The following is a 26,035-nucleotide window of genomic DNA, read 5'->3' as shown; positions in this document are numbered from 1 at the left end:
CAAAATGGCGCCGTTGTACGTAAGTGCAGACACTTCTGGCATGAATAGTGATTCACTTTACTCCCTCTAGTGACAGCAGGTTTAATGGAAAGGATTCAGAATTAATTAGGTCATCGCTAGACGTCGTGCTCTGACTTTGCCGCACAGCGCCCTCTAGGAGCAACGCGACAAACTTTATATTACACTGACTGAGAAGCGCGCCCTCGTTCATTTCAGCCAATCGTGGAGCAGCACTGACTCTTGTCCCGCCTCCAATGAGACGGGATAGCAGCGAAGATCCAGCGCGTTCCTCCCCCAGAAGCCGACCAATCAGGGATCCGCAGCGATGCTGCGCTTCTCTCATAGGTCAGAAGCCTGTCAGTCAGTCCTCCCGCACTGCTTTTTTTTCGGTGTTAGGGGCGGGAGAGGAGACTGAGGCGCGGCCTGAGCGGGGCGGGTGAGTGAGAGTCCTGAGGGGTATTATGGAAAGGAAGGGGCAGTTATATGTGGGGGAAAGTGTACACAGGGCGTCTTTCACAGGCTTAGTCACATTGTCTACAGCTACAGGTATTTTTACACTTAACATTTATTTGCCAATGGTATGTTGGGGAAATTTCACCTCAATTCCTGAGACAGCAGGACAAGAAATGAAATGTTTGCAATGGTGAAAATACAAAAATAAAATTCAGTATTTGGAGTTATTATATTCAGTGACCATAAAGAAATCATTATTGGGTCGGTACCTATAAGGTTTACAAAAGACTGGAGTGAACTGTCAGTATGTGATGAGCGCCGTGTATAAAGGAATACATACATTTAAACAAAACAGTGCGGACGCAATGTGGAGTTTTTATTTAGTGGCGGTTACCCCTATAGGCCTCATTCACACACAACGCAAGAGCAAAATTGTATATTGCGTATATGCGTGCACTATTTACAATTCCACAATGCATCATTCGTAATAGAAATGTTAATGAACTGTGCGTGTGTACATGCGTGCAAACACACGTATATACGCAGAAATATGCTGCCCGGACGCATCTCCGTTCCATTCTGTTTTTACGCCTTTTTTACGCTACGCAAATATACGGCTCCATACGCAGCTATGTGTATGGAGCCATTTATTTGCATATGGTACTATACGCGCGGCAGTGTGAATGAGGCCTTAGTGATTTAGGATAAGAGGTGTGGGATTTGGGGATTAGTACTTGTGGCTTCAAGGTTCATGACTTGCAGTTACAGTCAGGCTGAAGTGACTCCAGCGGTCCGATCCTGTTTTACACGGTGACACCAATGGCCGCAGTTATAATACAACATATAGTCTTACCATGGCCATACTGTAAGTGACGTGTGTCACGATGATTAGCACTCCGCTTGCTTCAGGATTCGAAAGCAAAGTGAGCGCAGTAAAAATGAAGAAAAAAAGCTGAGAGAGGGGTCACGTGACCTGTTAATGTCATGTGACTGACCACTACTCCAATCAAGAAGTTCTCTGTGCAGCATTAAGGAAAGAAACACGGGAGGCTATATAACAGGGTTAGGCAAAGATTGACCCTCCAGCTCTGGTCCCAGCTCCATCAGCCTGACCTGGCCATTTCAAGCATGTGTGGGAATAAGCTGTGCTTGTGTTTCGTCACATAATGAACATTGCAATGGACATCGTCTTACTTACTGCTGCAAGAGGATAGAGACTCCATGACTCGAGCTGAGGGACACAGAGCAGCAGAGGGGACACAGAGCAACACACAGCGGGGAGAAGAGCAACCATGGATGGACCGCAAGTGCCATTTTCGTCTGAAATTTCGGTGCATCCCCAATTTAGACCATATGTGAAACACCAGTATTGTAGTGGGGTGACCTGTTAGATCAGATCAGTTTTGGAGGCACATTTGGTAACGTGAAGTGTCACGTTACCAAATGATCTTAGCTGATTTATTATTATTATATACTGTATAGCCTTTTATTTATAAAGCATGACCACGCAGGACATACTTCACAACATTGAGACCACCCTTTGCTGTAAATGACAGCATTTTCCACCGCCTGCTCTCCAGCTGTTTATTTTTTTAAAAATATTTATGTAAAGCTTTTTTGGGGTTCAGTAAACAATCAGAAGTGACAATAGAAAAAAAAAAGACATCTGTTCTGGAGGCATGGAACTGTATATAATGTCAGCAAGGACAATAACCGGATGTTTTGCTGGGGGGAAATGAGTAAAGGTGCTGTGAAGTTAGCCTCATACATTTCTATGGAAGCCATCTTTCATACTACAATCAGTGAGCAGACGTGTGCGATCACGTGACCACATTTTAGCCATCAACTCAAAAAAAAGTTATGATGAAGTTTGGAAAGTTGTCCTGGCAGAAAAGGTTTCATTTGACTCAGAGAAGCAAAGCAGGGTACCAGCACAAGATGAGATAAAGGGGACATTATTATACAGGATTTATACAGCGCTTTACAATATAAGGAAGACGTTAGAGCTACAATACAAATCAAGACAAGACGGTAAGGAGGGGATGACACCACTTGTTTGTGTTTGGGACATCAGATTGGCTTGTTACATAGGGCTATAGCTACAAAGAGGTGATGTGAGGCCCCATTCACACCAGGGTGTAGAAAGGTGTTTTGAATTGCTTTTCAGAGCTGAAACGCAATTAAAAACTCCCAAAACCGCGATGATCAGCGCCCTTTCATTGAAAGCTCTATGGAAACCATGCTGATCAGCAAGAAAAAAAAACTCAGGGAGCAATTCGGGCGGGAGGCGGTTCGAATCACGTGGACCCGCATGGTTGCATGAACGGTCCCCATAGCAATGTATGGGATTGTTCATGTCGGCGGATCATGTCGGCGAATCACGTGGACCCGCGTGGTTGCATGAACGGTCCCCATAGCAATGTATGGGATTGTTCATGTCGGCGGATCCGCAGGGCCGAACCGCCCCGGCCTAAAGTGGCCCCCCTATAGTGCAAGCTACACAGGTAATAGCAATTAAGTATGCAAAATGTGACTGTGCTCATATTGTGTACAATCAGTGGCTACTGCATGCTGTTTGTGTAGTCTGTGCCATAAGGAGTTGTAACTTCATTAATCGATTACTACTACTGCTATTAATTGCTATTGTTAAAGCTGAACTCCGGACACAAAAGAAGAACTCTGGGTAAAGAAAAAACTTGTAGTGGGCCTACCTGTGCACTGCAAAGGGTTAACTGCTCATTTTGTCTAAAGGACTGAAATTGTTGAAGTTGTTTTACTTACCTGATCCCGGCTCCCACGGTGGTCAGCGCTCAACTCTCTCCCCTCTGCTGCGGCTATGGATTGTCCTTCGTTTTCTCATGTCTAATGCAAGTCGATGGACCTGCGTATGACATGATGATGTCAGCGATCCTTAAACCGACAGAGTCCAGACGGTGGGGACAAGTCTAGCAGCCCGGAAAAGGCCGACGGGACCAAGGATCAGGTGAGTGATACGGCCTTAATTGAGCCCACTAGACAAAATAAGCCCTTAACCCTTGGAGAGTGGGAGAAGTCTGACTACAAGGGTACGTTTTTTGTTTGGCCAGGGTTCCTCTTGTCCTGTACATAGCCTGAGCCATAGCCTGAGAGCTGTGCGAGGGACCCAGCAAGCCCTACCCACTACAGGCTGCCTGTAGAAGTCTACAGGAGGGGGTCAGAGACAAGACCAGTCACCCTACACAAGGAGAGAGCAGCAGTGAGCGGTCTTTATTACAGGAGGGGGCGAAGACAGGACCAGAAACCCTGCACAAGGAGAGAGAGCAGTCGTGACCATTCTTTATTACAAGAAGCTCCAAATGTAACCAAAACAGAAGTGGTTTTAAGCTGGATTTCCGGGACATATGTGGATGTAATACACAAAAGACACCAAGGTTCACCTAACAATACACATGGCTCTTGTATTTAGACAATATTTGTTTTGAATGGAGTTCAGCTTTAAGCAGCATGATGGAGCTAGTAAAAATGACACGTGCACTTCTAAACAAAGCCTATAGATTGTCCTTTGTTTTGCTGTGGTTGCTTTGAAAATAGAACATCGTTGTTGTAACTATTGCACTTGCATGGGCATGTTTGTTATTCTATATTTTCCAGAGCCACAAGAGATATTTTAGAAAGCGTCACTGTTTTTTGTGCCAGCAGTTGGGAGGATACTCCTGCACAACCTTAATGTTGGCGGTGGTAATACAATTCTCCAGTACTGCTAATGAGCAGATCTCTTACACTGAGTTTGTGAGTTTGTGATCATCGGCATGTCTGATTCCAAACGTGCACAATGGCAGGCTTCCTCATAATGATGGTGGGTGGGGCTTATATAATTGGGGGTGGGGCTTAGAAGCACTTATTTATGTGCATATTTCAGTGTAAGGCAGCAAAATAATAAGCATCCTGCAGTTGCTTTCAAAGGCAAACGGGGTGTTTTTACACTGAGAGATCTAAAAATCCCGGCCCAGTTTCCTCTGAAAAAGTGGAAACCCCCTTTAAATGCTGCACTGTTACCATTTAACATAGTCCAGAGAGCAACTTCACTAAAGCTTTTCCTCAACCTCTCTGATGCAGAGATAACGTTATCATTCTATGCTGCATATACCACGTTGTAACGAGGAATGTTTATCTGCGTTACCGGTTTAGAAACCAGGGGCCCCGACTTATTTGTAGTTCTGAGACCTTCTGGCTCATGTCACGAACATGGAAAGAGGGAAAAGAAAAAAAAGAGCCCTAATCGCAGAGTTTCAATTCTAATATATGAACATGAATATAAATCTCATTTGCAGCGAACTGGCAAAACATGAGATCATATCCCGAAGTCAAACACTATCATCCACGGAATGAGGTTAGGAGATCATCGCCAGACAGAACCTAATGCCTTCCTTCCCAGGGAATTAATCGAAAACATAACAGAGCTGAGCTTAGGAAAACAGTCCGGTCTGGCCCCACGGGGCCCCTTCTGAGCTCTGCCTGTTTTTGTTTTCTTTTTCATTCAGGCAAGTTCTGTGGGTTTAGGATTGTGTAAAATTCATATTTCAGATCGCATATTTCCAGTCTTGCTCAGCTGCGGAAGGATGTGAATACGTATGTTACTGGATGCCCCGGGCTGCTGTGGTGCAACCATGTATTTAGGAGATGATTGTTGTTTCTGGGTCATGAAGCTCAATGGGGCCCAAGTATCCAACTAGTAGTGAATTGGGGCAATACTGGTAAAGGTTCAGGTGACCAAAGGATCATCTATGCAGGGGGAAGGATTGTCTGTGACACATTGCAGGGGGAAGGATTGTCTGTGACACATTGCAGGGGGAAGGATTGTCTGTGACACAGTGCAGGGGGAAGGATTGTCTGTGACACAGTGCAGGGGGAAGGATTGTCTGTGACAGTGCAGGGGGAAGGATTGTCTGTGACAGTGCAGGGGGAAGGATGACCTGGGGACGCTGATCTGTCATTAAAAAATAACAACGGCCGGCTCCGCCCAGTTGTTATTCATTGGCCGGGACCTGCTAGAAGACTTTGGCAGGTGCCAGCCAATAGGAAACAGTTAGGCGGAGCTAGCTGTCACTGCTAGCTCCGCCCAATTGTTTTTTTTCTTTTCTTTAAAAAAAAAATATATATAAGTTTGCTATTTTTTATCATGTTTTAAATTATTTTGCCACTTTTTTTCACATTTCTTTTCTATTCTGGAGGTACTGAGCAGATTTTAGCTGATGTACTGTTAACATCAGACGTACAAGCCAGAAGTGAATAGCCGAACAGCATTCGGCAGCTTTGTGAATAACCACCATAGGAAATCCATATTTGCCACTTAAACCAGCAAACATGGCAAAAGATCCAATGGGTACAATGCAGCGAATGATCAGCAATCCAATTATCAGCCATTCTGTGCTCCTCCTTGCCAGTACTGGCCTTGATGTGTCCAGGTCATGTGACAGGAGGGGCGCCATTCCTGCTGACGCCGGAGACAGTGGAATTATTGGGTTCACGCTCCATAAAAAGCACACTGCATGGATTCTCCACCCCATGTTTTGCTTCTACAGTATTTTGCTTGGAGTAAATGTGTGAAGAGCAATCCCAGATGAGCGCATAATTTATTTTAACTTGGAAGATCTGAGACTCGGCCCAGAAATACAGATCGGCAGCTGTATTCAGTCTCCCAGCAAAAATGAAAACTATGTCTCCAATCCCACACTGTTTATGAATGTCCAAGGAGCTGAATCTAGCCTTTTCCTTGCTCTATGTATTGAAGATCCATATTTACAAGCATCTGGGGGTCACCAGAGGGTATCTTGTAGAAAATAAGCATATAAACTCCTCTAAAACTCTATACTACCATATGGCAAAGCAATTTGGGCTTTGCAAGTGCACCATTAATTGTTTGCTTCCCCTCCATCACCACTGTGCTAATCTACCCCCTTCCCTTTCCCTAGATCAGGGGTCGACAACCTTCTGCCCTCCAGCTGTGGTGAAACTAGAAATCCCATGAGGCATTTCCGGACTCTTGACAGCCACAGGCAAGACTCTCAGATGCAAAAACATGATGGGATTTGTAGTTTAATCACAGCTGGAGGGCTGAAGTTTGGCTATCTTTGCAGTAGATGCATACCTTGCTTGCAGTTGTTCCTCCAGGGATTGTTTAGATCCCGCTGCTGATCTTCCACGTTCCAACTACACCTGTGCAGCATCTTCCCATAGCGTTCTATGGGACCATCTAAGGGAGGAAGTAAGGTTGCATCTGGGGAGGGGGGGAAACAAAGTGGACTTATCCTTTAAATATAAAGTGTCAGTATAAAAGCATGTTCTGGGTTGTTGTTCTTATCCTATTTCCATCTGTATGAAGTGAGGCTGAACCACAGACACAGCAAAGTCACATAGGCTCATAGTGCAGGATCGGTGTTTAGGAGCCTGCCTGCTTACAGATCTGGCACCAATACCTGACGAGGACCCGAAAACTGCTAAATGGCTTTTTTATCAGTTTAGATTAGAGAACAGCAAAGGTGCCGTAAAAGTGTAATGTTTATTTAAGACTTTAGGTTCTCTCCCGCCTGGCATACTGTGAAAAGCCTGCTGAATCTGGCAGCAATGTAGCAAATAAAACCAAAAACTAAAAATAAACAGTACACTGGCTAAACATTGGCTCTGCCGTTTTGAACTGTTGCAATGTCTCCTTCACAGCATTAGCAGAACATTGATTTCACTTCGAGTTTTCTTTATTGAGGACTAAAAGAAATGTGCCAATCACTTTCTGTAAATGCTAATTGCCTGGCTGTTCCTTGCCACTTTATTTTCTGAGCCCAGAACAGGCAGCGGGAAGTCAGAGTAGATCCTAGTTTACATAGTTGACGCCAATCAGTGAATCTTTCTATTTTGGATTGTTTTGTTCTGTGGAAATGGTTCCTTAGGGTGTACTCACAGTAGGTATTTTACATTACACGGGCATGGTTCACCACCTTAGTCCACTTTGCTTGTATAGTGTGAGTGCTCTGAACTGTGCCTGGGCACAGTTAAGCATAACGCAGTGGGGACTGCTTGGAAGAGGTTGTCTGGTTCACTTGGATTCCAGTATGGTTTGCTGTAGTGCAAACTGTGCCCGAGTACTGAAATCTCAACGCCCACGGAGCACCAAAGTAGTGATCACTGTGGTCTGGCTGGCAGAGGAGATGATATAAGCATGCCTGGGAACGCTTCCCATTAGCACAATGTGGAAGGGGGACGATCATACCCAAGCATGGCTCCGTTCAACCCGTGCCCAATGTGAGTACAAATAGAGAGGGCAAATCTCCATAGAACAGACTACAATAAAAACCTGATGGGGATTTTAAGCCCTCCAAATTTTATCCAAAAAAAGTTACAACTATAGATGCACTCTTATAAAAAATGTGAGTCTGGAACCCAAATAGGCATTGAGTACAGGATGGGCCAAACCTAAGATTAAAAATAATAATAAAAAAAATTATATATGTATGTATATATGTGTATATGTACATATATGTGTATATGTACGTATATGTGTATATGTACATATATGTGTATATGTACATATATGTGTATATGTACATATATGTGTATATGTACATATATGTGTATATGTACATATATGTGTATATGTACATATATGTGTATATGTACATATATGTGTATATGTACATATATGTGTATATGTACATATATACATATATACATATATATATACTCACTGTGTATGTTTACTGACTGAAAACCGGACTTGCGAAATGACCATGTGGAGATCATTATTTCAAAGATGATGAGACAGTGAAATGTATAGAATGTAACGGCCTCAAGACTTTGTTTAAACATAAATATGATTATCCAAAATGTTGATGATAGATTTTCACAAAAAGCTTCTATTACATGTCCCAGCAGTTTAAAAGACTTTGCGGTCCAGACCACATTGGCATCAGTTCGGGTACAAAAACAGGTCACTGTTAGTTTCTGGAATAAAATATAAAAGAAAAAAAATTTAATTATATAAAAAAAAGTGTTTTTTCGTTCCTCTATTAGAACACACGGAGACAGATTTTTAATTTAACGGTTTAAGGCGAATTAGTTTGTGTTTAGTGAAGAATTGCTAACATGGTATAAAAAAGGGATTGATAGTGGAGGAATGTGCTGTGTACAAGGTCTTATCGCCAACCTCCAGTGTGAAAGAGACGGATGGTCCGCTATTGATCGCTATGTGCAAAGATGTGAAAGGTCACCAAGTAACATCAGTCTATTCCATATAGGAAATATGAAATCTGTGTTTAAGGAAAACTTTCCTGAACATTGTGGTCTGCCATTGCTGACTTCATTGCTGACTCATTCTGCAAATGCTGGCTGCTTGGCTTTCATTCTGACTATGTGGCTTTACTATTCCTAGTCACTGGGCCGGGACAAGTATGCACATAGGATAGTGTGTAAACTTAATGGCACCTTCATAGTCTGCTCCATCAGCAGTTTCAAGAGCTGTCCCTTAGTTTCCCCAAAATGGGCGGTCTAAATAGCCCTGTTGATGATATGCAACATTGGACTTTTATTTGAACAGTCAACATCTAAACACTCCCCCTGGCAATTGACTTATGCAGAGAGAAGTGACACATGTCCGTCACATGAAGGGCAGATATGTCATATAGCTGGTGATATTCCGCATTGCACTGTATAATGTACTATTGCTGGGACTTGTAGTCCTCTATAGCCGGTGCCATTCTGCATTCATTGCTGTATAATGTTACACTTTCCAGTTCACTATATTGCACACCACACCATTTTTTTACTTCCACCGCTCCAAGCTTGCTCCTGTGATGGACTACAACCTCAATACAAACTAGTAGTCCATCACTGGAGCCATTTTTTAAAATGTATGTTATAGTTTATCCGATTAACTGATTAATCGAACTTAATAATCGGCTAACTAATCGATTTTGAAAATAATCGTTAGCTGCAGCTCTAGTTAGGTGTCACACCACAAACGTCTGTGCTTAAAAGCCTCCGGGATATAGCAAGCAGTGCAGCAAGTTGCATGAGAACGCATAATAGAATGAGCAGCAGATTCATTTGAAGCCCAGCTCCGGATTCATTTTTGTTAATTAAAATCCGTTTCCCTGCAGTAATTAAAATAAAAAAGCATCTTTTGCTGTAACACTGTATCTGCTGTTGTTCCCCACAGACTCACAGATCTCTTCTATGTTGAATGATGCCCAATGTCCTATAATCCCGGGGTGTCAAGCATCTGCCTGGGGATACATCAATAAGGGGTCCTGGGCTATCAAGAGAATGCTGCAGAATGTGGCGTCACTTCATTACGTGGCCCTGTTCTCTGCAGCATTCACAACCTGCCCAACAATGGAGTGCCTCTGACGTCACTCTGCTAGACTGAAGACTGCTTGAATTTAAGGTGTACATACACATTAAAGAAAAAAGGGAGGTGTTGGTAGGGGGTGCCCAGCTTGGAGTTAGACTTCAACAAGCCATGGTGCATTAATATGTCATAGATGAAACCTTCCAACTGGGACACCAAAGGAATGAGTTGTAACCTACTCTCTCTAAAAACTAAAATAAAGAAACAAAACCAGCTGTGATTTGTGTTATATGCAGTGCTATGCTGCCATTTTGAATAATTATCTCCAGTATCCTGGCACCAGGGTACTGCCAGTGGAATAAAGCATCTGCATTGTCCTCAGTATCCGGTCATATTACAGCTATTGTTTCCGCTGCAGGATGCATAATAACATCCGATATATAATTAGGGTTGTTGGGGGTGACAAACAGTTTTCCTGCCAAAGGTTTGCAGTATGTATGTAGAACAGAGCGCTGCATTTGTATTAGCTGGCTCCATATTGCTGAGAGAACTGTGCTGCCTCCGGCGTACATACCTGTATGTACCAGTCCAGATAAAAGATGACTTATAACCTGCGCTTTTCTCACCCTTTTGATAAAATGAGATCAATGAATTCCCATTAGCGATAGTAATGAGTAGGAAAGGCAGGGGCTGTGCAGGTCTCAGATAAAAACCTGAGCGAGATTGCACATTTCCCAGATTGACATTTGTAAAGGATTCACTAGATTCCATTCACAAGAGTCACAGAGGTCACACTTAATGCTAAGAGCTGCATTGGGGGGAGTTACGGTTTTTGTGTGAATTTGTAGGACATGAAATACATGTGATCATGTTTTAGTTTTGGGCTTTCCATGACTATTCACCTGACTGAGAATATAGAAGAGGAAAGAAGAGCATTTTGTCTGTTTTGTTTCAAGCTCACCCCTGTGATGGACTACAATCTCAATACAAATTAGTAAACTAAACGTGAGATTGTAGTCCTTCACGGCAGTGACCTTGGAGTGTCGAGTTCTTTACAACACACACAGGGATCATGGGGAACAAAAGTAACCACCCTCCAGAAGGAAGGACAGTGTCAGCACCAATTCAGAGATGATTTGAGGATCTGCAACCGACTGATACACAAATAAAAAACATTTTTGTTAATAGTTAAAGGAGAACTATGAGGTGAGTGAAAATCACTCATGAAACCGTCACACGTCGGCTCAATAGATTGGGAAGTGAGCGAACACATACTGTCGCTCGCTCACTTCTCGATCCTGTCCCTGCAGAGAGCCGTGACTGTCACTCACGGCTCCATGCAGGGATTACCCCCTTCGATCCTCCGGCACTGACTGGCGGAACGGATGGGGGAGGGGGTGGGTACAGCTGGCTGTGCCTCTAGATAGGCAGAGCCAGCTATCAATCACGCAGCTGGGTGGATCTCGACAGTAATGTCGGGATCCGTCCAGGCTGCGGCGGTCTCAGTACAGCTCGTGGTATACTGAGCTTTGGGTCACGGGAGGGCGCTAGTTTGTGTCCTCCCGTGACCCTTAGGAGAACTATGGGGAAAAACACTTACCCAATAGTTCTCCTTTAAGGTACTTGAATGCATTTATAAGATTGAACTCAGGAGTTTAGTGAGTGTCACTTAAAAGGGACACCCTCTACTCTCAAAGGAAAGTTTATAACAAGGTAGGGAAACATCTACCAAAGCCAGCCACTCGGATATCATGGCATAATAGCCTTCTTTTAACCCCTTCATGACTGAGGCCCTTTTTTCATTTTTTGCACCCATGTTATATTCCACATTTTAGGCCTGAAAATGACGTAAAACCCCCCATGCAGAAGCGATCTGGCGACAGGTAAGTCGCCAGGATCGCTTCTGTTGTAAAGCCGACAGTCGGCTCTACAAGTTTAAACAGACTCCCGGCGGCAAAAGTCACCGGGAGTCTGTTTAAACAGCCCCAATGCTGGCGACCTACACTGTACGTCGTCAGTCACGAAGGGGTTAACAGATATTTGGAAGATTAAAAAAAGCCTAAACAAGAACCCTTGCATGATTAGGCTGGACAAAGTCACCAAGCACCCCACAATGTACACTTCTGGATCACAAATGTTTTGCAAAGAGCGTTGGAAATAAGTTGCCTGATTTCTGACCAGAAATAGACTCATCACTGGACAAATGAAATGAGAAGCGTGCCTCTAATTCTCTCGCATTTAAAGTAGGCCTCTGTAGGTGGCATTTACAGTGCAGATAGCAAATCCGTATAAGTTTGTCTCAAGAAGATATTACTGTAGCAAAAATGAACTGATAACCTCCTATCAAAGCTTGTGTAAATACAGTATCTAAAGACTGAATATGCAAAGTCCTCCCGCCTATTTATAAGTGGGTCTAAGTTGTTGGGTGTTACCCAATTTGGCTGCTCAGTCCCCACAGCCTCTTCTCCCCTGAGCTCCAGTGGTCTAAGGACCTGTGATGTCATCACTTCTAATGCAGGTCCATTAACTTGCATAAGACATGACACCAAGGCACATTCCACAGCTTGAACGGAGGGAAAGAGAGGTGAATGCGGACATCCGCGGGACTGGGGATTAGATAAGCAGACCTGCTTTATTTGAGCCCCCCTAGACAATACGAGCACTTAACCCTTTCAGTGTAGGGGTAGAACATTTTTTTAAAATTCCCAGGGTGCTTGTTTAAGGTTATGTCTGACCAGAAATAGTGAAAGGTCCCTTTTAATTGACGGTTGCCAATAGCGTAGGATAAATGATCATCCAGGATTTGTGTGTTCTCTGTACGCCTTTTGTATATATCACTTTTTATTCAGAGCCAGAAAAGTAACACTTTATTTAGGTCACTGAATATTGGTGGTTATTTATATTACACGTAACGGCAAGTTTAGCTTCCGGAATAACACATCGGAATTGCGAAAACAATGCAAGATTAATCAAGTAAGGAATATGCCCAGCAAATCCTATCGGCGGATTCATCAGTTTGTGTTTATTTCTACTTTAAACCACAAAAACACACGGCGGTGCCAAAATATGAGCAAATGTTCTGAACAGCTGCTACTTTTCACTAAGAGACCTCTAATCTCCCTTAATGAATCTTCCATCTCTTCCGAGCCATTCGTTATCCACCATACACAATAACAAACGGCTTTGTTGCGTGGCCACGGATGTGTTCGCCTCTTCACTGAGGGGGCGGCCATTTTGTGACTGCATCGGCAGTCACACGGATGAGGCCTAGCCATTCACTGGCAACATGAAATCTTTAATAAAACGGAAGGCAATAGTAATGACATGTATTAGGGGTAGGCAACCTCAGCTCAGCAACTACTAATACTGTCATGCCTGTAGCCATCAGAGACTTGCAGTGTCTCAGGAGACTTGTAGTTCCATAACAGTTGGTGTGCCGGATTTGCCTCAGCACTAGTACTATTGTACGGCCTTAGCTGGTTTTCCTTTCGTATTTCACTGTCCTGAGCCGTTTTGTGACCGAACCAATCTACATAAATGAGGCTGAGGAACTTGGGTCTCTGCTGTTCAATGACCTATCTGCTACGTACAGCTTTATTATATGTCTAGTCCATCACCAACCAGGGAAAGTTATTTGCCATAACATTTATTTTTAGCAGTGACTGCTGGAAATAACAAGCACATAACTAAAAATAATGAAGATTTTAGGAAGTTACAAGCGTTATAGCTTTGTGAATTGAGCCTCCTATCCAGGGCCTTCCCTACCTTATTTGCCGCCTGAGGTGGCCAGGATAAGGGGCAGCGATGGACCGAGCTGTCAGCCGGGTGGGAGGCAGCAGGCGGCCGAGCTGTCAGCTGAGGGGGGGTTGCTGTTAGTTGGCCATGCTGTCGCCCCCCAGCACCTGTCTCCTGAGACTGCCACTTCAGGCTGCCTCATTATGGTGGTGCGCCTGCTCCTATACTTTAACACCAAAGTCACCAAAGCTGGAGGCTCTAACCACCTTAAGAAATGTTAAACTGGAGGTATCAGGGAAAAAATACCAAGGAAAGGTTTTCACTTAGCCATATATTGCTTGTAATAAATAATGTGCATGTAAAGCTCACACTTTTTCAGATTTCAGAGTAGGAAAAGAGTCAAAAACCCTGTCAGTGTATTTGTTGTTGTTTATGTCACATCGGGGAGATTGCCCTTCACTTCCTGTACTGGAGATGCAACAGTAAGGCCTGGTTCACACCTGGGCGTTTTACAGCGCATTCCTACGCTCTGTACAACGCTCAACATGTGAAAACCAAAGATTGCCTATGGGCATGGTTCCCACCTGGGCGTTTTACAGCGCGTATAACGCTGCAAAACGCCCTACGCCCAAAGAAGTACAGGAGCTTCTTTGGGGCGTATTTACAGCGAATCACGGTAAAAACGCGCGACAAACGCGCATATTTAATACGCCTAGGTGTGAACCCAGCCTAAGTGAGAGGAAATCTCTCTAAAATGGACGAGCCCCCTCTTATACAGTTATTACTAGAGCAAGTGTTCCCATTGGAAGATTTCCCTTCTATTCTTTTGTTGGACACAACTCTAAAATGTTTCTAGTCTTTTTAGGACAAATAGAGAGGGCAAATCTCCCCAGCAGAGGCACAGAAAGCAATGAAAAGTTGTTCTCAGGGGTTCTATCGCTTGATCACTCCATGTACATCTAAGTAACAAAACATTTGGATGCTGCATGACGGAATAAATGTCAGTCAAAGTACCGCAGCGCTGAATACTGAAAAATGGCCTGGATGGGAAGGGGGTTTAACACCGCGGATGTCAACTGGTTAAGGATGCAGAGAACCAGAAATGACAAATGACATCGTCCTGACATCCTGACACACAATCAAAGCTGCTGCAAATCTCCCAGCGCTTCTGTGCACCTTTGTACATTGCTCATAGTAGCAGTCGCGGCTTTCTGGGTGTGCATGTGAGCTCACCATAAATACGTGGATTTATTATGGGATCTGCTGTTTAATCTGTTTTCATTTGTTGGATATCAGAAAAGATTGTTTGATGCAACACAGTGATATTTTTGTCAACATTAAGTAAACAAACAGGAAGTAAAAAAGTAAACAATAAATCAGAAGTGATCATATTGGAATGGATGAGTTGCTACATGAACCATGGCTTGTTGTGAAGTCACCAGGGCAGGAAGTGAGGCAAACCATAAATACTAGAAATAGGTTCTTCTAACCCTTCGCTATTCTGTCCAAAACTTAAATGAAAATGTTCAGTTGGAGTCGGGCTTTGAGTGGAAAACTGATTTAAGTACAGAGACACATTTGTCTTGTTTGCTTATCTGTCGCAGTCCACCCATTCAGGATTGCAGGCGGGGAAGTGACAAGTATAAATCTGTCTTGTTTCTGCTATTTTGCACTGTCTTGTAATGGCACCATTGATAAATCTCCTCCAAAAATGGTAGCATAGCATTTGCTAAATGAAAGGCATTTTTAATCGGATTAGTTAGGCGTCTGAGTCTGTTGGTAACGTGCTTGATAAATCCCACTACAGGTAGAATGCAGAATGGCGGATTTTATTTAAAGAAGCATATCACAAAAGTTCTATCTCCATCCCATCATGTGCTGTCTCCAATACATTTCTCATGTTGCCCCTGACATTCGTGGCAGGGTACCTTATCTCAGTATTTAATGACTTCTAGGCTTCATGTGCCACTTCCCTGTGGAGGCAGCCATTTTTAAAAATGAATATATATTCACAAAAATGAAGGCTTGCTGTTTACTTGTATTTATCAGCATCATTAAAGCAGCTGAGTAATGATCTCTCCCCTTTTTTTGTCTGTTTAGTGACAACATTCCAATCACTGACAACTGATATGGTCAAGCGGGAGGAGACCACGGCCAGTGTATGAAGCAGCTGTATACAGGAAGCAATGCGGTCTGCCAAGAAAAGCAGGGCACAAGGTAGGTCAGATATTTCATTTTTTGACACACAAAGTCCAACTTTAACTGGTTGTACAAATGTTTTCATCTTGAGCATTGATTTTGTTTCTGCAGCCATTCCTTGGTTAGCAGCTATTTCATCTAGCAGTCTTCCTGGCTTCTTTAACCTAAACAGCCAGACCATATTTCCTCCTGACACATGCTTAAACTCTGTGCTGCCTATACTCAGCTACTACCCTTACCCTTGCCGGGAACAACATTTCAGTAAACTTCTGATGGTATCAAAAATGGTAAACTTCAAACATAGCTTTACTTACATTTAGACATCTGCTGGCAAGAGCCAATTGCCCAAAACCTGTTCCATTGCCCGAAAGAAAAGTTGAGTATTGCCTCAGCCCCCTCAATGTCCCATGCCTCACTGTTGGTCCATGAATGCAGTGGACAGCCTCACTGACCAGTAGGCATGGGGGGTGGGCAAACTTGACCTTCCTTTCTAAATGTGGTGTTTAGATAACAGAGTTCCCTGGATTTGCCAGCTTTGACTATGACAGTTTTACTATGAAGGCGGAAGTCACTCAAACGCTTTATTTTCTCCAATCCGAGAAATATCACTGTTATCCTGGTTTGAAACTTCATTTGGCATGCAGAGAATAACGGGAAAAGATGACAACTGGTTACTGTTTAAAGGCATGGACCACATAAAACTGATATTTCAGCATTTGGCAGCTTATGGAGAGTGGCAGCAAATCACAGTTTATTTGCCCCGTCAGGAGTCCTGGTGGTTACATCTCAGCACTTCCAGGTCTGAGGACTTTATGATGGAGTGCCACTCTCCCTGTTTAATTTGATTTAAATGATCAAGAATGCAACATGAGGTGCATGGACCCCAAAACATATTGTTGTAGCAAGAGGAAAGAGGACTTAGGTAGGGAGATGTCACTGCCGAGCGCCCCAGAGACATGTAAAAAGACAGTCAGTATATTTCCTCAACAGGGATACAGAAAGAAAAACCCAACAGATTCTAATCCTTTATATCCAAAACGCAAAAAAAAGTAAATGCTACTTTAAACCACATGTCTCTGATTTTATGGAATATCTCACCTCTTCATCAATGTGGAATAAACTATGCAAATACCTAGCTGCCTGTTACAAAAGTACAAAGTACAAGGTGGAATAAAGCTCGCAGATCAATAAACACATTCTCCTAATTCCATCCTATAACGCAGACGCATCTTACCTCTTGTCAGCAGTTATTCCTTTTCTGTCGCTTTAAAAGTTTTGACTGGAGTGCCCCTTTTATTTTTCTCTTTCATTGTGGAACTTCTATCAGGCTTTGATTTCTTTCTGTGGCCCCACTGGAGAGATTTCCCCTCACTACCTGTCTTGTCATTGGAGAAGAAGTGAGAGGATCGGATTTGTCTGAATTTCCACTTTGATATCATTCCTGATATTGACTTGCAGCATTGGGACACAGAAAGTCTGTATTTCACATCTCACATTTCAATTTATAGTTCCTCAATGTCCCTGTTGACATTGATGGACTTGTGTCTTTTTTCAACCTGACTAACTATGTAACTGTTTTACAAACAGATCTGAGTTTTCCATCTCTCGTGCTCTGTTGTCCATCTTGATCGGATGGATAGATCTATAATAATATTAACTAGCCGCCAAATTTCACATCCACCTGCTAACAACATGAAACTCTAGTTTGTGTTTTTTTTTTAACCTTTAGAGGCTTCCCCCTGCTATGTTCTATAGATTCACATTCTACTTCCCCTCTCCACGCTCCAATGATATCTTCGGCTTCCTCCTCAGTCCAGCGCTAGCAGTCTTCCTTGGCCAGAACATGCTGCCCATTTCCTGAGAGCCCAGTCTGCCATTTATATGACTCTCAGGGGGCCTATCATTACGAAGTTTGGGCTCACAGTACTCCAGACAGAATGCCTGCCTCTGGAAGAAGAGGAGCTGCCGAGGTGGCACCAGACCTGCTAGAAGACTGCAAGAAAGAAGTTTAAAAAAAAAAAAAAATAGCAGTGGATGGAGGGGCTTTGGAGGGTGGGGGAGGCCGAGGGTTAAATGTCCAGAGATTCACTTTAATGCACTCATTAAATCATGGCAGTGAAAAGAGAATGAGTGATTTTAAACCATTTGCACATGAATTCTTCATGGTCAGTGTGGCGGTTTTTTTTTGTCCTTTTGGCTGTATATTTTGCACTAAAAGTTATCTATCTGTCGTCCCGCCTCGGAAGGTTGGGAGATATGCGATGGCTCCCCCAGCACATGGAGCATGCAGTACATTTCATACAAAGGACACATCTGCATTAAAATGATCAGTTTACATCACAGAATATAACTACTTATTATGGTTTCTTCCTCGCCTTACAAAAGACAGCAGCTAATTGGCAGATTACCAGCCGCCTATCATTCTACCAGACTCTGCTGGTGCCTGTCCAGCATAGCCTACTGATTGACAGCATAGCACACGCTGCAAGGAGGGGCCATGGAAGATGTTGGTTTTCCTTTCCTGGTTGTGTTTATCAGGCTGCTGAGAGTGTTTCTATAACTTTTCTATATAACCAATCTATATATGAGTGATTTTGACATCTAAAACACAGTACACTAAGCTCCCATATTACTGCATTTCAAGTAAAAACGGTGATCTGCACAATGAGTGCAGCAGAATGCTACAGAAGGTAACTCTGGGGCCTTGGAATGTTGGGGTCCTGGGTTTATTTTCTACCAGGAAGGATCTGCACAATACTGTTGGGATCCACCCTGCTGCCTGATTGACAGCTGGCTTGGCCTCTCTGGAGCCAAAGCCAGCTATGCCCACCCCTTGCCCTGTCTGTCTCTCCAATGAGCAACGGAGAAACAGAGAGGAGTGGGGAGAATCCCTGCAGGGGCAGTGACTAAAAATCATTGCTCTCTGCAGGAAGAACACTTTGAGCTGAGCGATCAGCGGCCACAAGATCACTCAGCCCTTGCTATAGAGCTAGTATGTGACACGCCAGCTCTTAGCAGCAGGGAGAGTATCTTCTACTCTCCCCGCACTTCTCCTTTAAGCGTCACTTCCTGTCCTAGAAATGGTGGTCTTTGAGATTTGAGATCTCTCCAGTGGAAATCACAGAGACATAAAAACACTTTTTTTTATATACAGGTGAAATTTAAATAATTAGAATATCGTGCAAAAGTAATTGCAGTAATTGCTGCAAAAGGGGCCCAAACCAAGTACTGAGTACATATGCATGCTTGTACTTTTCAGAGGTCCGATATTGTTCTATGTACAATCTTTGTTTTATTGATTGCATGTAATAATCTACTTTTTTGAGGTTGTGGATTTGGGGTTCTTGGGGTTTTCATGAGCTGTAAGCCATAATCATCACAATGATGACAAATCACGGCTTGAATTATCTTGCTTTGCATGTAATGAGTCTATCTCATATATTAGTTTCACCTTTTAAGTTGCATTAGTGAAATAAATGAACTTTGCACCATATTCTAATTATTCGAGTTTCACCTGTGTATATATTAGAGAAAGGTTAGAACCTTTGACATGCTTTACTGCTGTTTGTGTTCTCTTTGGAGAGATTTCCCTCACTTCTTTTCCTAGTGACATCTGGATAGAAAGTAAGGAAAAATCTCCCTAACTGAGACCCAGACAAAGGTAGAATGCTGACAGCTGTTCTAACCCTTCCTAAAAAACCTAACCCTTCCTAAAAAACCTAACCTGTTCCAACCCTAAAACTAAAATACAGAATGCATATTGTAGAGAGAACCGATCTTTCCATTGTTTAGGGCATTCAATTCCTAAATATTTTTCTAAAGTTGGAGTTGGGTTTACATTATCAATGTAAACGATGTAAACCCAACACCAGCTGTGGGAAGAGTCTATTTTCGGCCTGTAATACGCCCAGGTGTGAACCATGCCCATAGGAAATAATGGGATTTCGGTGTTTGAGGGTTTGCAGAGCGTAGGAACGCGCCACAAAATGCCCAGGTGTGAACCGGGCCTTAAATGTGAAGTGAATCTATTCTTTGGGTTAAAAAAAAAATGTTTTTATTTATGAATGTTCCTCAAATTTGTACTTTTTCACTTCAGACACTTTTAAGTAAAACAAAACCCAAAGGTTTCAATATGTAAGTTTCATTTTTCCGTAACAGCATATTGTTCTGCATTATAGAGGGCTCTGTGTGAAGACGAACAGCGGGGGTCCTATAATATTCAGTGATAACTGGTGGTAGGGGTAAAAGGGGTCTCTGAGAAGACGGGCACATTGAGGCTCAGTCATTAAAGGCAATAGAAAGGCAAGAGTCTAGGATGCTCTTATTAAATAATGAATGAAATACAGATCAGGATGGTTGTTTTCACCAAGTATCCTACCTTCAGGTGCTCTCATGGACTTTTCTGTCCACATTCAAGAAGATTTTTTGATAAAAGTTGGAGACATGCATGTCCTTGTAACGATTGCAAGATCACAAACTATTTCCTTTTGTTTTTCTAAATGTATGCACATACATTAAATATTTTTATGACATTTGGAACCAATAAGACCAAACGTTGTCACATCTTTGCACTTGCCCCTTAGTCTGCAGGCAAACAGCTAAACGCAGAGTTAAAAGGCACGCATTTGAATGGTCTTACCTGCTGAAAGATATGTCATTCTCTTTAGATAGTCTTATTTATTTTAGACACCTCTGCCAGATAGAATAGTCAGGTTCTTGACCACTAGTTAATCCTGTATAGTTAGGTACAGTAAAGGTACTAAGTCACACTGTACAGTTTGGTCAGGAACTCCTCACTCCTCCTCATTGGACTATGAAAGAGAATCAGCACTCGGATTGTCATCCCTGTCTTCTCCTCACGTATATGCGTGGGAATAGTTTTAGGCTCACTGCAAAGCTAAATTTAGACATATTCAGGTACTTTTACTGGCTGCATTTAAAAAATGCACTTAAATTAAGAATTAAGAATTACTTATAAATAAATTAAATTATATATATAATATTTAAATATTTTTAATGCAAATAATGATAACGATACATAATTCTGTTGCATCACTTGTCCGGCTCATTAGGTATTTCACCAGCATATGTTTGCAAATAATTTAGCAAATGAGATTTGTCTTTTGTCTTTCTTCTAATAAGTAAAAGATTTGTTTTTAAAGTCTGCCAACCTTTAAGGCAACATTAAGACACAGCGATTGGTTTCGGGTTTGGTTTACTGCCAACCATACGTACAGCGAGGGGATTCAGCAAGTCTACCGTTACTTACATTCAACTCATAACTGGTTTTCAGCTAAATATATATTGTTCAGTATGCTGGTGATTTGTCATCACCGATTTATAAAAAAAAAACTTGTTGCTTGTTTGCTGCATGAAATCATCATTGTATAATGAAATTATGATCATGGCTATTATAAAGTATTTTACATGTGTCAGGTTGAATATATTGCCGAAAAATATCTATTTTCCGAAAACCTGAGAAAATGACCAACTTTGCAGAGAGCAATGATGTTGAGAGCAAAGAATGAAGCCATAGCAACCAATCAGATTTCAGATTACACAAGTCAGATTGGTGGTTGCCTGCTGTGGCTTTTACCTATACCTGTGTGAGTTACGCAATTTGGTCAAAATGTAGGATCTGCAATGATATTTTGCTTTATTTAGACTGGGGAAGGGCACCATATCACTTTTGGTGTCTGATGGTGTCAAGCATTTCTATAGCACAAGAAAACTGCAGGGATGCTGAAATATGAATTATCATAAATGGAGCCAGTGTGGCAGAGTTCATTTTGTGTCAGCCCTTTTCATTGTTCTAGCATTTTATGTCCCTTCTCCAATCTGTTACATGTACATGTTTACAAATCCACAGAAATGTATGCGAACGCATGCAGAAAACACGCTATGATGCAACGTCATAAAAACAGAAGGGGGACTAGAGCCTGAGTGCATGTATGGGACATTAGGTGCTATAGCCAAGGTATAGTAACCAGACCAGACTGATGAGGTACGTTTTATATATCAGCACAAGTGGAATGAGAAATAAGGTACCATTATGTATTATCTTTATGGATGATTACAGATGCAATTACCTGAGAGTGTAAGTGCGTGCAAATATCAGATTGTGTTTGATATGAATGGATTGTTCTAGCCGAAAAAAACCTGTTCATCACCGGACTAGTGTATGGATATATGTAATGATGCTATCCAATCACATGCTAAAACACACATGCTGGGGTTGGGGGGATAATGTATTAAAGACTTAAAGTTTACTATATTGCAAATGTAACCAGCTGCCTGTGGATCCCGGTGATTTTGGTGAATTGCATCTACTTTTTGGAATCCTAAATAGTCGCTTTGCTTGAATATGTGCAGATTGTGAGTTCTGATGGCCTGGATTTATGACCTGCATGAATTGCAAGGACTGAGCAAATATGGAAGAAGATATCCAGGTGAATTGAAAATTGCATTTCTGCATGAAAGTCAAGTCATCACTTTTGACTATAGCCTCACTTATCTCACCTTCCCACAAGTCAGTCAACTGTTATTTGCTTTTTAAGAGACAGAGACCATAAAATCCGGCACATGGATGGATGCACTGCAGTCCCGTGTTACTATAGATGAGTTAGTAGATTAGATACAAAGCTTCGGGAGCAAGAAGTTCCTGAAAAATGATTTTGCGAGGTGTAGGTTATTCCATTGCACTACATTCAGAGACTAGTCACATCCTGGGCAAACTGCAGCATTCAGGAGCCAGTCAGTCCTATGCAGCAGCTAGGTGAACATTCTGAAAGGCTCAGTGGCACCCACAGACAAATATTAAGCACCAGCTGTAATTATTTTGGTTCACAGATCAATACAGAAGATGTAAGAGTTGCTGACATTTTCATGCAAAGCACACAATAAAAGACATCATGGCTTACCCAGAAGGCATCCCAGGGCGCAGTACCATCTATGAGCCATCCCTCCAGGACAAGTCGACGTTGGGCGCAGGATAAGTTTTGGAAGAAGTTACACTTCAGCTGTGATGAGAAGGGACTGTTCTCTGGCCGGTGTCAGCACTGCATGTGTAACACAGGGGCTGCTGTTGCTGGGGAACGCAGTGCTCAGTCTGATCACATACTAATGTGTTCCTGAAGGCAGGCTGTCCACAGTGTGTTGTTAGATTTAATGGAGCTTGGCAGTTATAGGTTAAACTTAGGAGAGGTGGAGACTTGCAGGATCCTGCAGACTATTATTACAATGCATGCTGGCTGTTCATTCATACTTCCAAAGTGTACACCTCATCCTACTCTTTCACCCACGCAGCACTCACCCATGTGCACACAGCTCCCAAATGTGCCTGGTTTTCAACGGCAGTCCCTTCCTTAGGACCCAAATACCTCAGTCCATTTCTCCTTCCCAGCTGTCCCTTTTCAGTTGCGAAGCACAGATGTTTGTAAAAGGAAAATTGTACTGAATAAATATGGAAACTGTCATTGCTGTCCTCTCCTCCTCCAGCCATGCTGATCCAAGGGATTCATTCGTTTGACTGACTTGAAAGAAGTATGCAAACCAGAAGCTTTAACTTCACTTTTTCTGATCTTCATGCTTGTCACGGGTCAGTGACTCAGCATGGAAAAATGTGCTAGTCACATAAAAAAAATGAAATTAAGATAAACATAATAATAATAAATATTCGTCCACTGTGAATAAATTATACTTTCCCTTTAATAAGCATTTATTGGTGCTTTTTATTGCAGCGCTGTTTGTGGTGCGTGTTTGCATGTGTTTATCCATGTATGCTGATACATGAATGAAAATGAATGTGAGTGAACTCTCTGAGCACTACACAGATGCAGCATTCACATTTAAAAGTCTATCATCTTAGTGGGCACTAAAGACTTAAATTATGAGATGTATTTTATTGTTTTCAGGGGAGACTTAATGATCTTTGCACATTCATATGGTGCTGAACCTTAGTTGTATTTTGCACACATTTGGACCTTTCGTAGTGCGATTGTTTTAAAATTAATTGCCCCTTTTGTCTTTTGTCTCCAATAATCCTCTCTAGCCATTGCATGTTTGTCTACAGGTTTTTTTTTTTACCCTAGAGCAGTGGTTCTCAACCTGTGTAACCTCAGTACCCAAATTTGTCCTTGGTCATTAAGTGGTGACCCAAGTCGCACTGCAATGGAACGCACAGCATTGCGGTACCGCGCGTTCCTGTGCGGGCGATCGAACTGTGGGTGGGAGGTGCGTTTTAGGATGCCATTCAAAGATCCACCCAGTTTCCATACCTTACGAGAGCTGGAGTGGATCTTCAGCCTGGGGTCCAGTGTGGGCTGCTGTGCTGTGACGGAGCTCCATCCATATGTGCATTGCTTGTACAGCTCCCTTTGCGTGCCCTGTAGAGGTGCCGGGAGCCAGAATGTGACATCACTCCGGTCCAGGCACTTCTACAGGGCATGCAAGGGAGTGGTGTAAACAACTGATAGTTATTAACACAATTGCTCCGCAATCATGTTTAAACTAAGCTTATGGAAGAAGAGCAGGTAGCACCAGGTTCCAGTAGGTACTGTTGGTCTCCTAAAATGTACCTACAGCGTACCCTGGTAGTTCCTCAATCCAGGTTGCCAGCTGTATGCAACTGCCACACTTCCTGTTGGTAAGGTATGCTCATGAAGGTTCCCACAGTGAGTGGATTAAACCTTTTTGTATTAAATATTGGATCATGCTTTCTAACACCCCCTGCGTCATTTTCTTGACCCTTCCCTAGCTTTAATATTATGTGAACAGATCGGGGCCTACTTCAACACTCCTCTACATACATCTCACCCAACCAAAGGCCGGCCAGATGACCCCATACCTCAGACAATTGGAGAAAGACCTACTGCCTTTATGACAGAACAGTGCCAAAAGATACTTCACTTAGTGCACCTAGTTTCAAGAACCCAATTTCAGAAACTTGTCTATATGGTACATATCTCCATCAGTTATTCATAGATTCTATTCAAAAGTTCCTGACTGATGGCATTGTAACTGATAAAGGCTTAATTCTTCATGTGTTCTGGTCCTGCCTGCCTTATCAGACCAAGGTAAGGGAAATATCCCAAACAAATCACAGACTTTATTCTCCCAGATGATCTAGCCTTACACCATTCAACCATCTCCATAAAACTTACGAGAAATCCATCTTCCTACATCTCCTAAATGCAGCCATATCCTGCATTCCCCCGAAAGTAACCATGTGGCTGTATAGGGTAGAGGATATCAGACAGATAGGAGGCGTCACAGTCTTTTCCCAAAATAAACACAACCTTCACCAGACAATATGGCTTTACTGGATTGACTTCACATTTTCGGCATAGGCAAGGCCCCTTTTTATCCCCCGGTGTTCACCTGAAGGACTTAATAACACCTCATGTTCTTTCCTCTTCCCCTTTCGGTCAATGTAGACAGTAACTACAGAGTAAAGATGTACACAGACATGAGATAACACAATGAGCACCTTTGTGACTGCTAGCATTTGTCATAGGGATATTTCAGGTGGGTAGATGTGGATCGAAAAAAACTGACTCCTCCCATAACGGGGTGTTGGCAGTGTCCCTTTGCCTCTTCCTTCCCCTTTTAATTCATATAATGCAGAACTGAGCTTAGAGGTTTATGGGGTTCCCTGATGTTTCAGGCAAGCAACAAAAAGCACGGTTCAAATATGAAATATGAATTGCTTTACTTTGCAATTCCGTGTAGCCATTTCCATAATGCACGCATTCCTTCACACAGCACCGTCTGGGAAAAGTGAGGTACCTGAGCTTACTTTTTTTCGCTAGACTTCAGGATGCTCCCATTCAGCATGCTCCGCCAGTCAGCACAGCGAGCCAACCAGGATCTGCTGCATTGTGCAGTGGACAGCATTGTGCAATGCAGCAGATTCTGGTTGGCTCACTTTGCTGGCCCTCCTTCTCCCATTGAGTCCTAATATGCAGAAAATTACAGAAAGCTAACATAAGAACAGATTAGAATATTATAATATTTTTATGATTTTAATGAATATATAGCTTGGATAAATTGAGTTTTTATTTTCCTGGAATCAATGATAACTAAATAGAAAAACATAGTGTGTATGTGCTATAATAAATAACATACACATGTTTATAATCTTCACCAGTGTAAAGGAAAAAATAGAAGGAAACATATGTTCAAAAATCATCAGCAACCCTGCGTCTGATACTTGGACACAATTCCATCCCGTGCTTTTCATTATTTTCAGGAAAATTGGGCATTTTCCTGATTATATAATAATCATGAAATGATGTAAGGCCAGAGTAATTATATGATCACCATGAAGAG

General features: G+C 42.5%; 1 protein-coding gene across 1 annotated transcript in view; it reads right to left on the bottom strand.

The window, feature by feature from the left end:
- Nucleotides 1-22,997, bottom strand: part of APCDD1L (APC down-regulated 1 like) — a 31,914-nt gene extending 8,917 nt beyond the window's left edge. Inside the window, exon 1 of the mRNA XM_018574468.1 lies at nucleotides 22,627-22,997. Within this exon, the coding sequence (XP_018429970.1) occupies nucleotides 22,627-22,666 (40 nt within the window). The 5' untranslated portion in view covers nucleotides 22,667-22,997. The remainder of the gene's footprint in view (nucleotides 1-22,626) is intronic.
- Between the last annotated feature and the right edge of the window lie 3,038 nt (nucleotides 22,998-26,035).

The sequence above is a fragment of the Nanorana parkeri genome, unplaced genomic scaffold (assembly GCF_000935625.1).
Source record: "Nanorana parkeri isolate BGI_ZX_2015 unplaced genomic scaffold, ASM93562v1 scaffold50, whole genome shotgun sequence".
Lineage (NCBI taxonomy): Eukaryota > Metazoa > Chordata > Amphibia > Anura > Dicroglossidae > Nanorana > Nanorana parkeri.
Note: the sequence above shows the minus strand (reverse complement) of the source record. Positions and strands in the feature narration are given on the sequence as shown.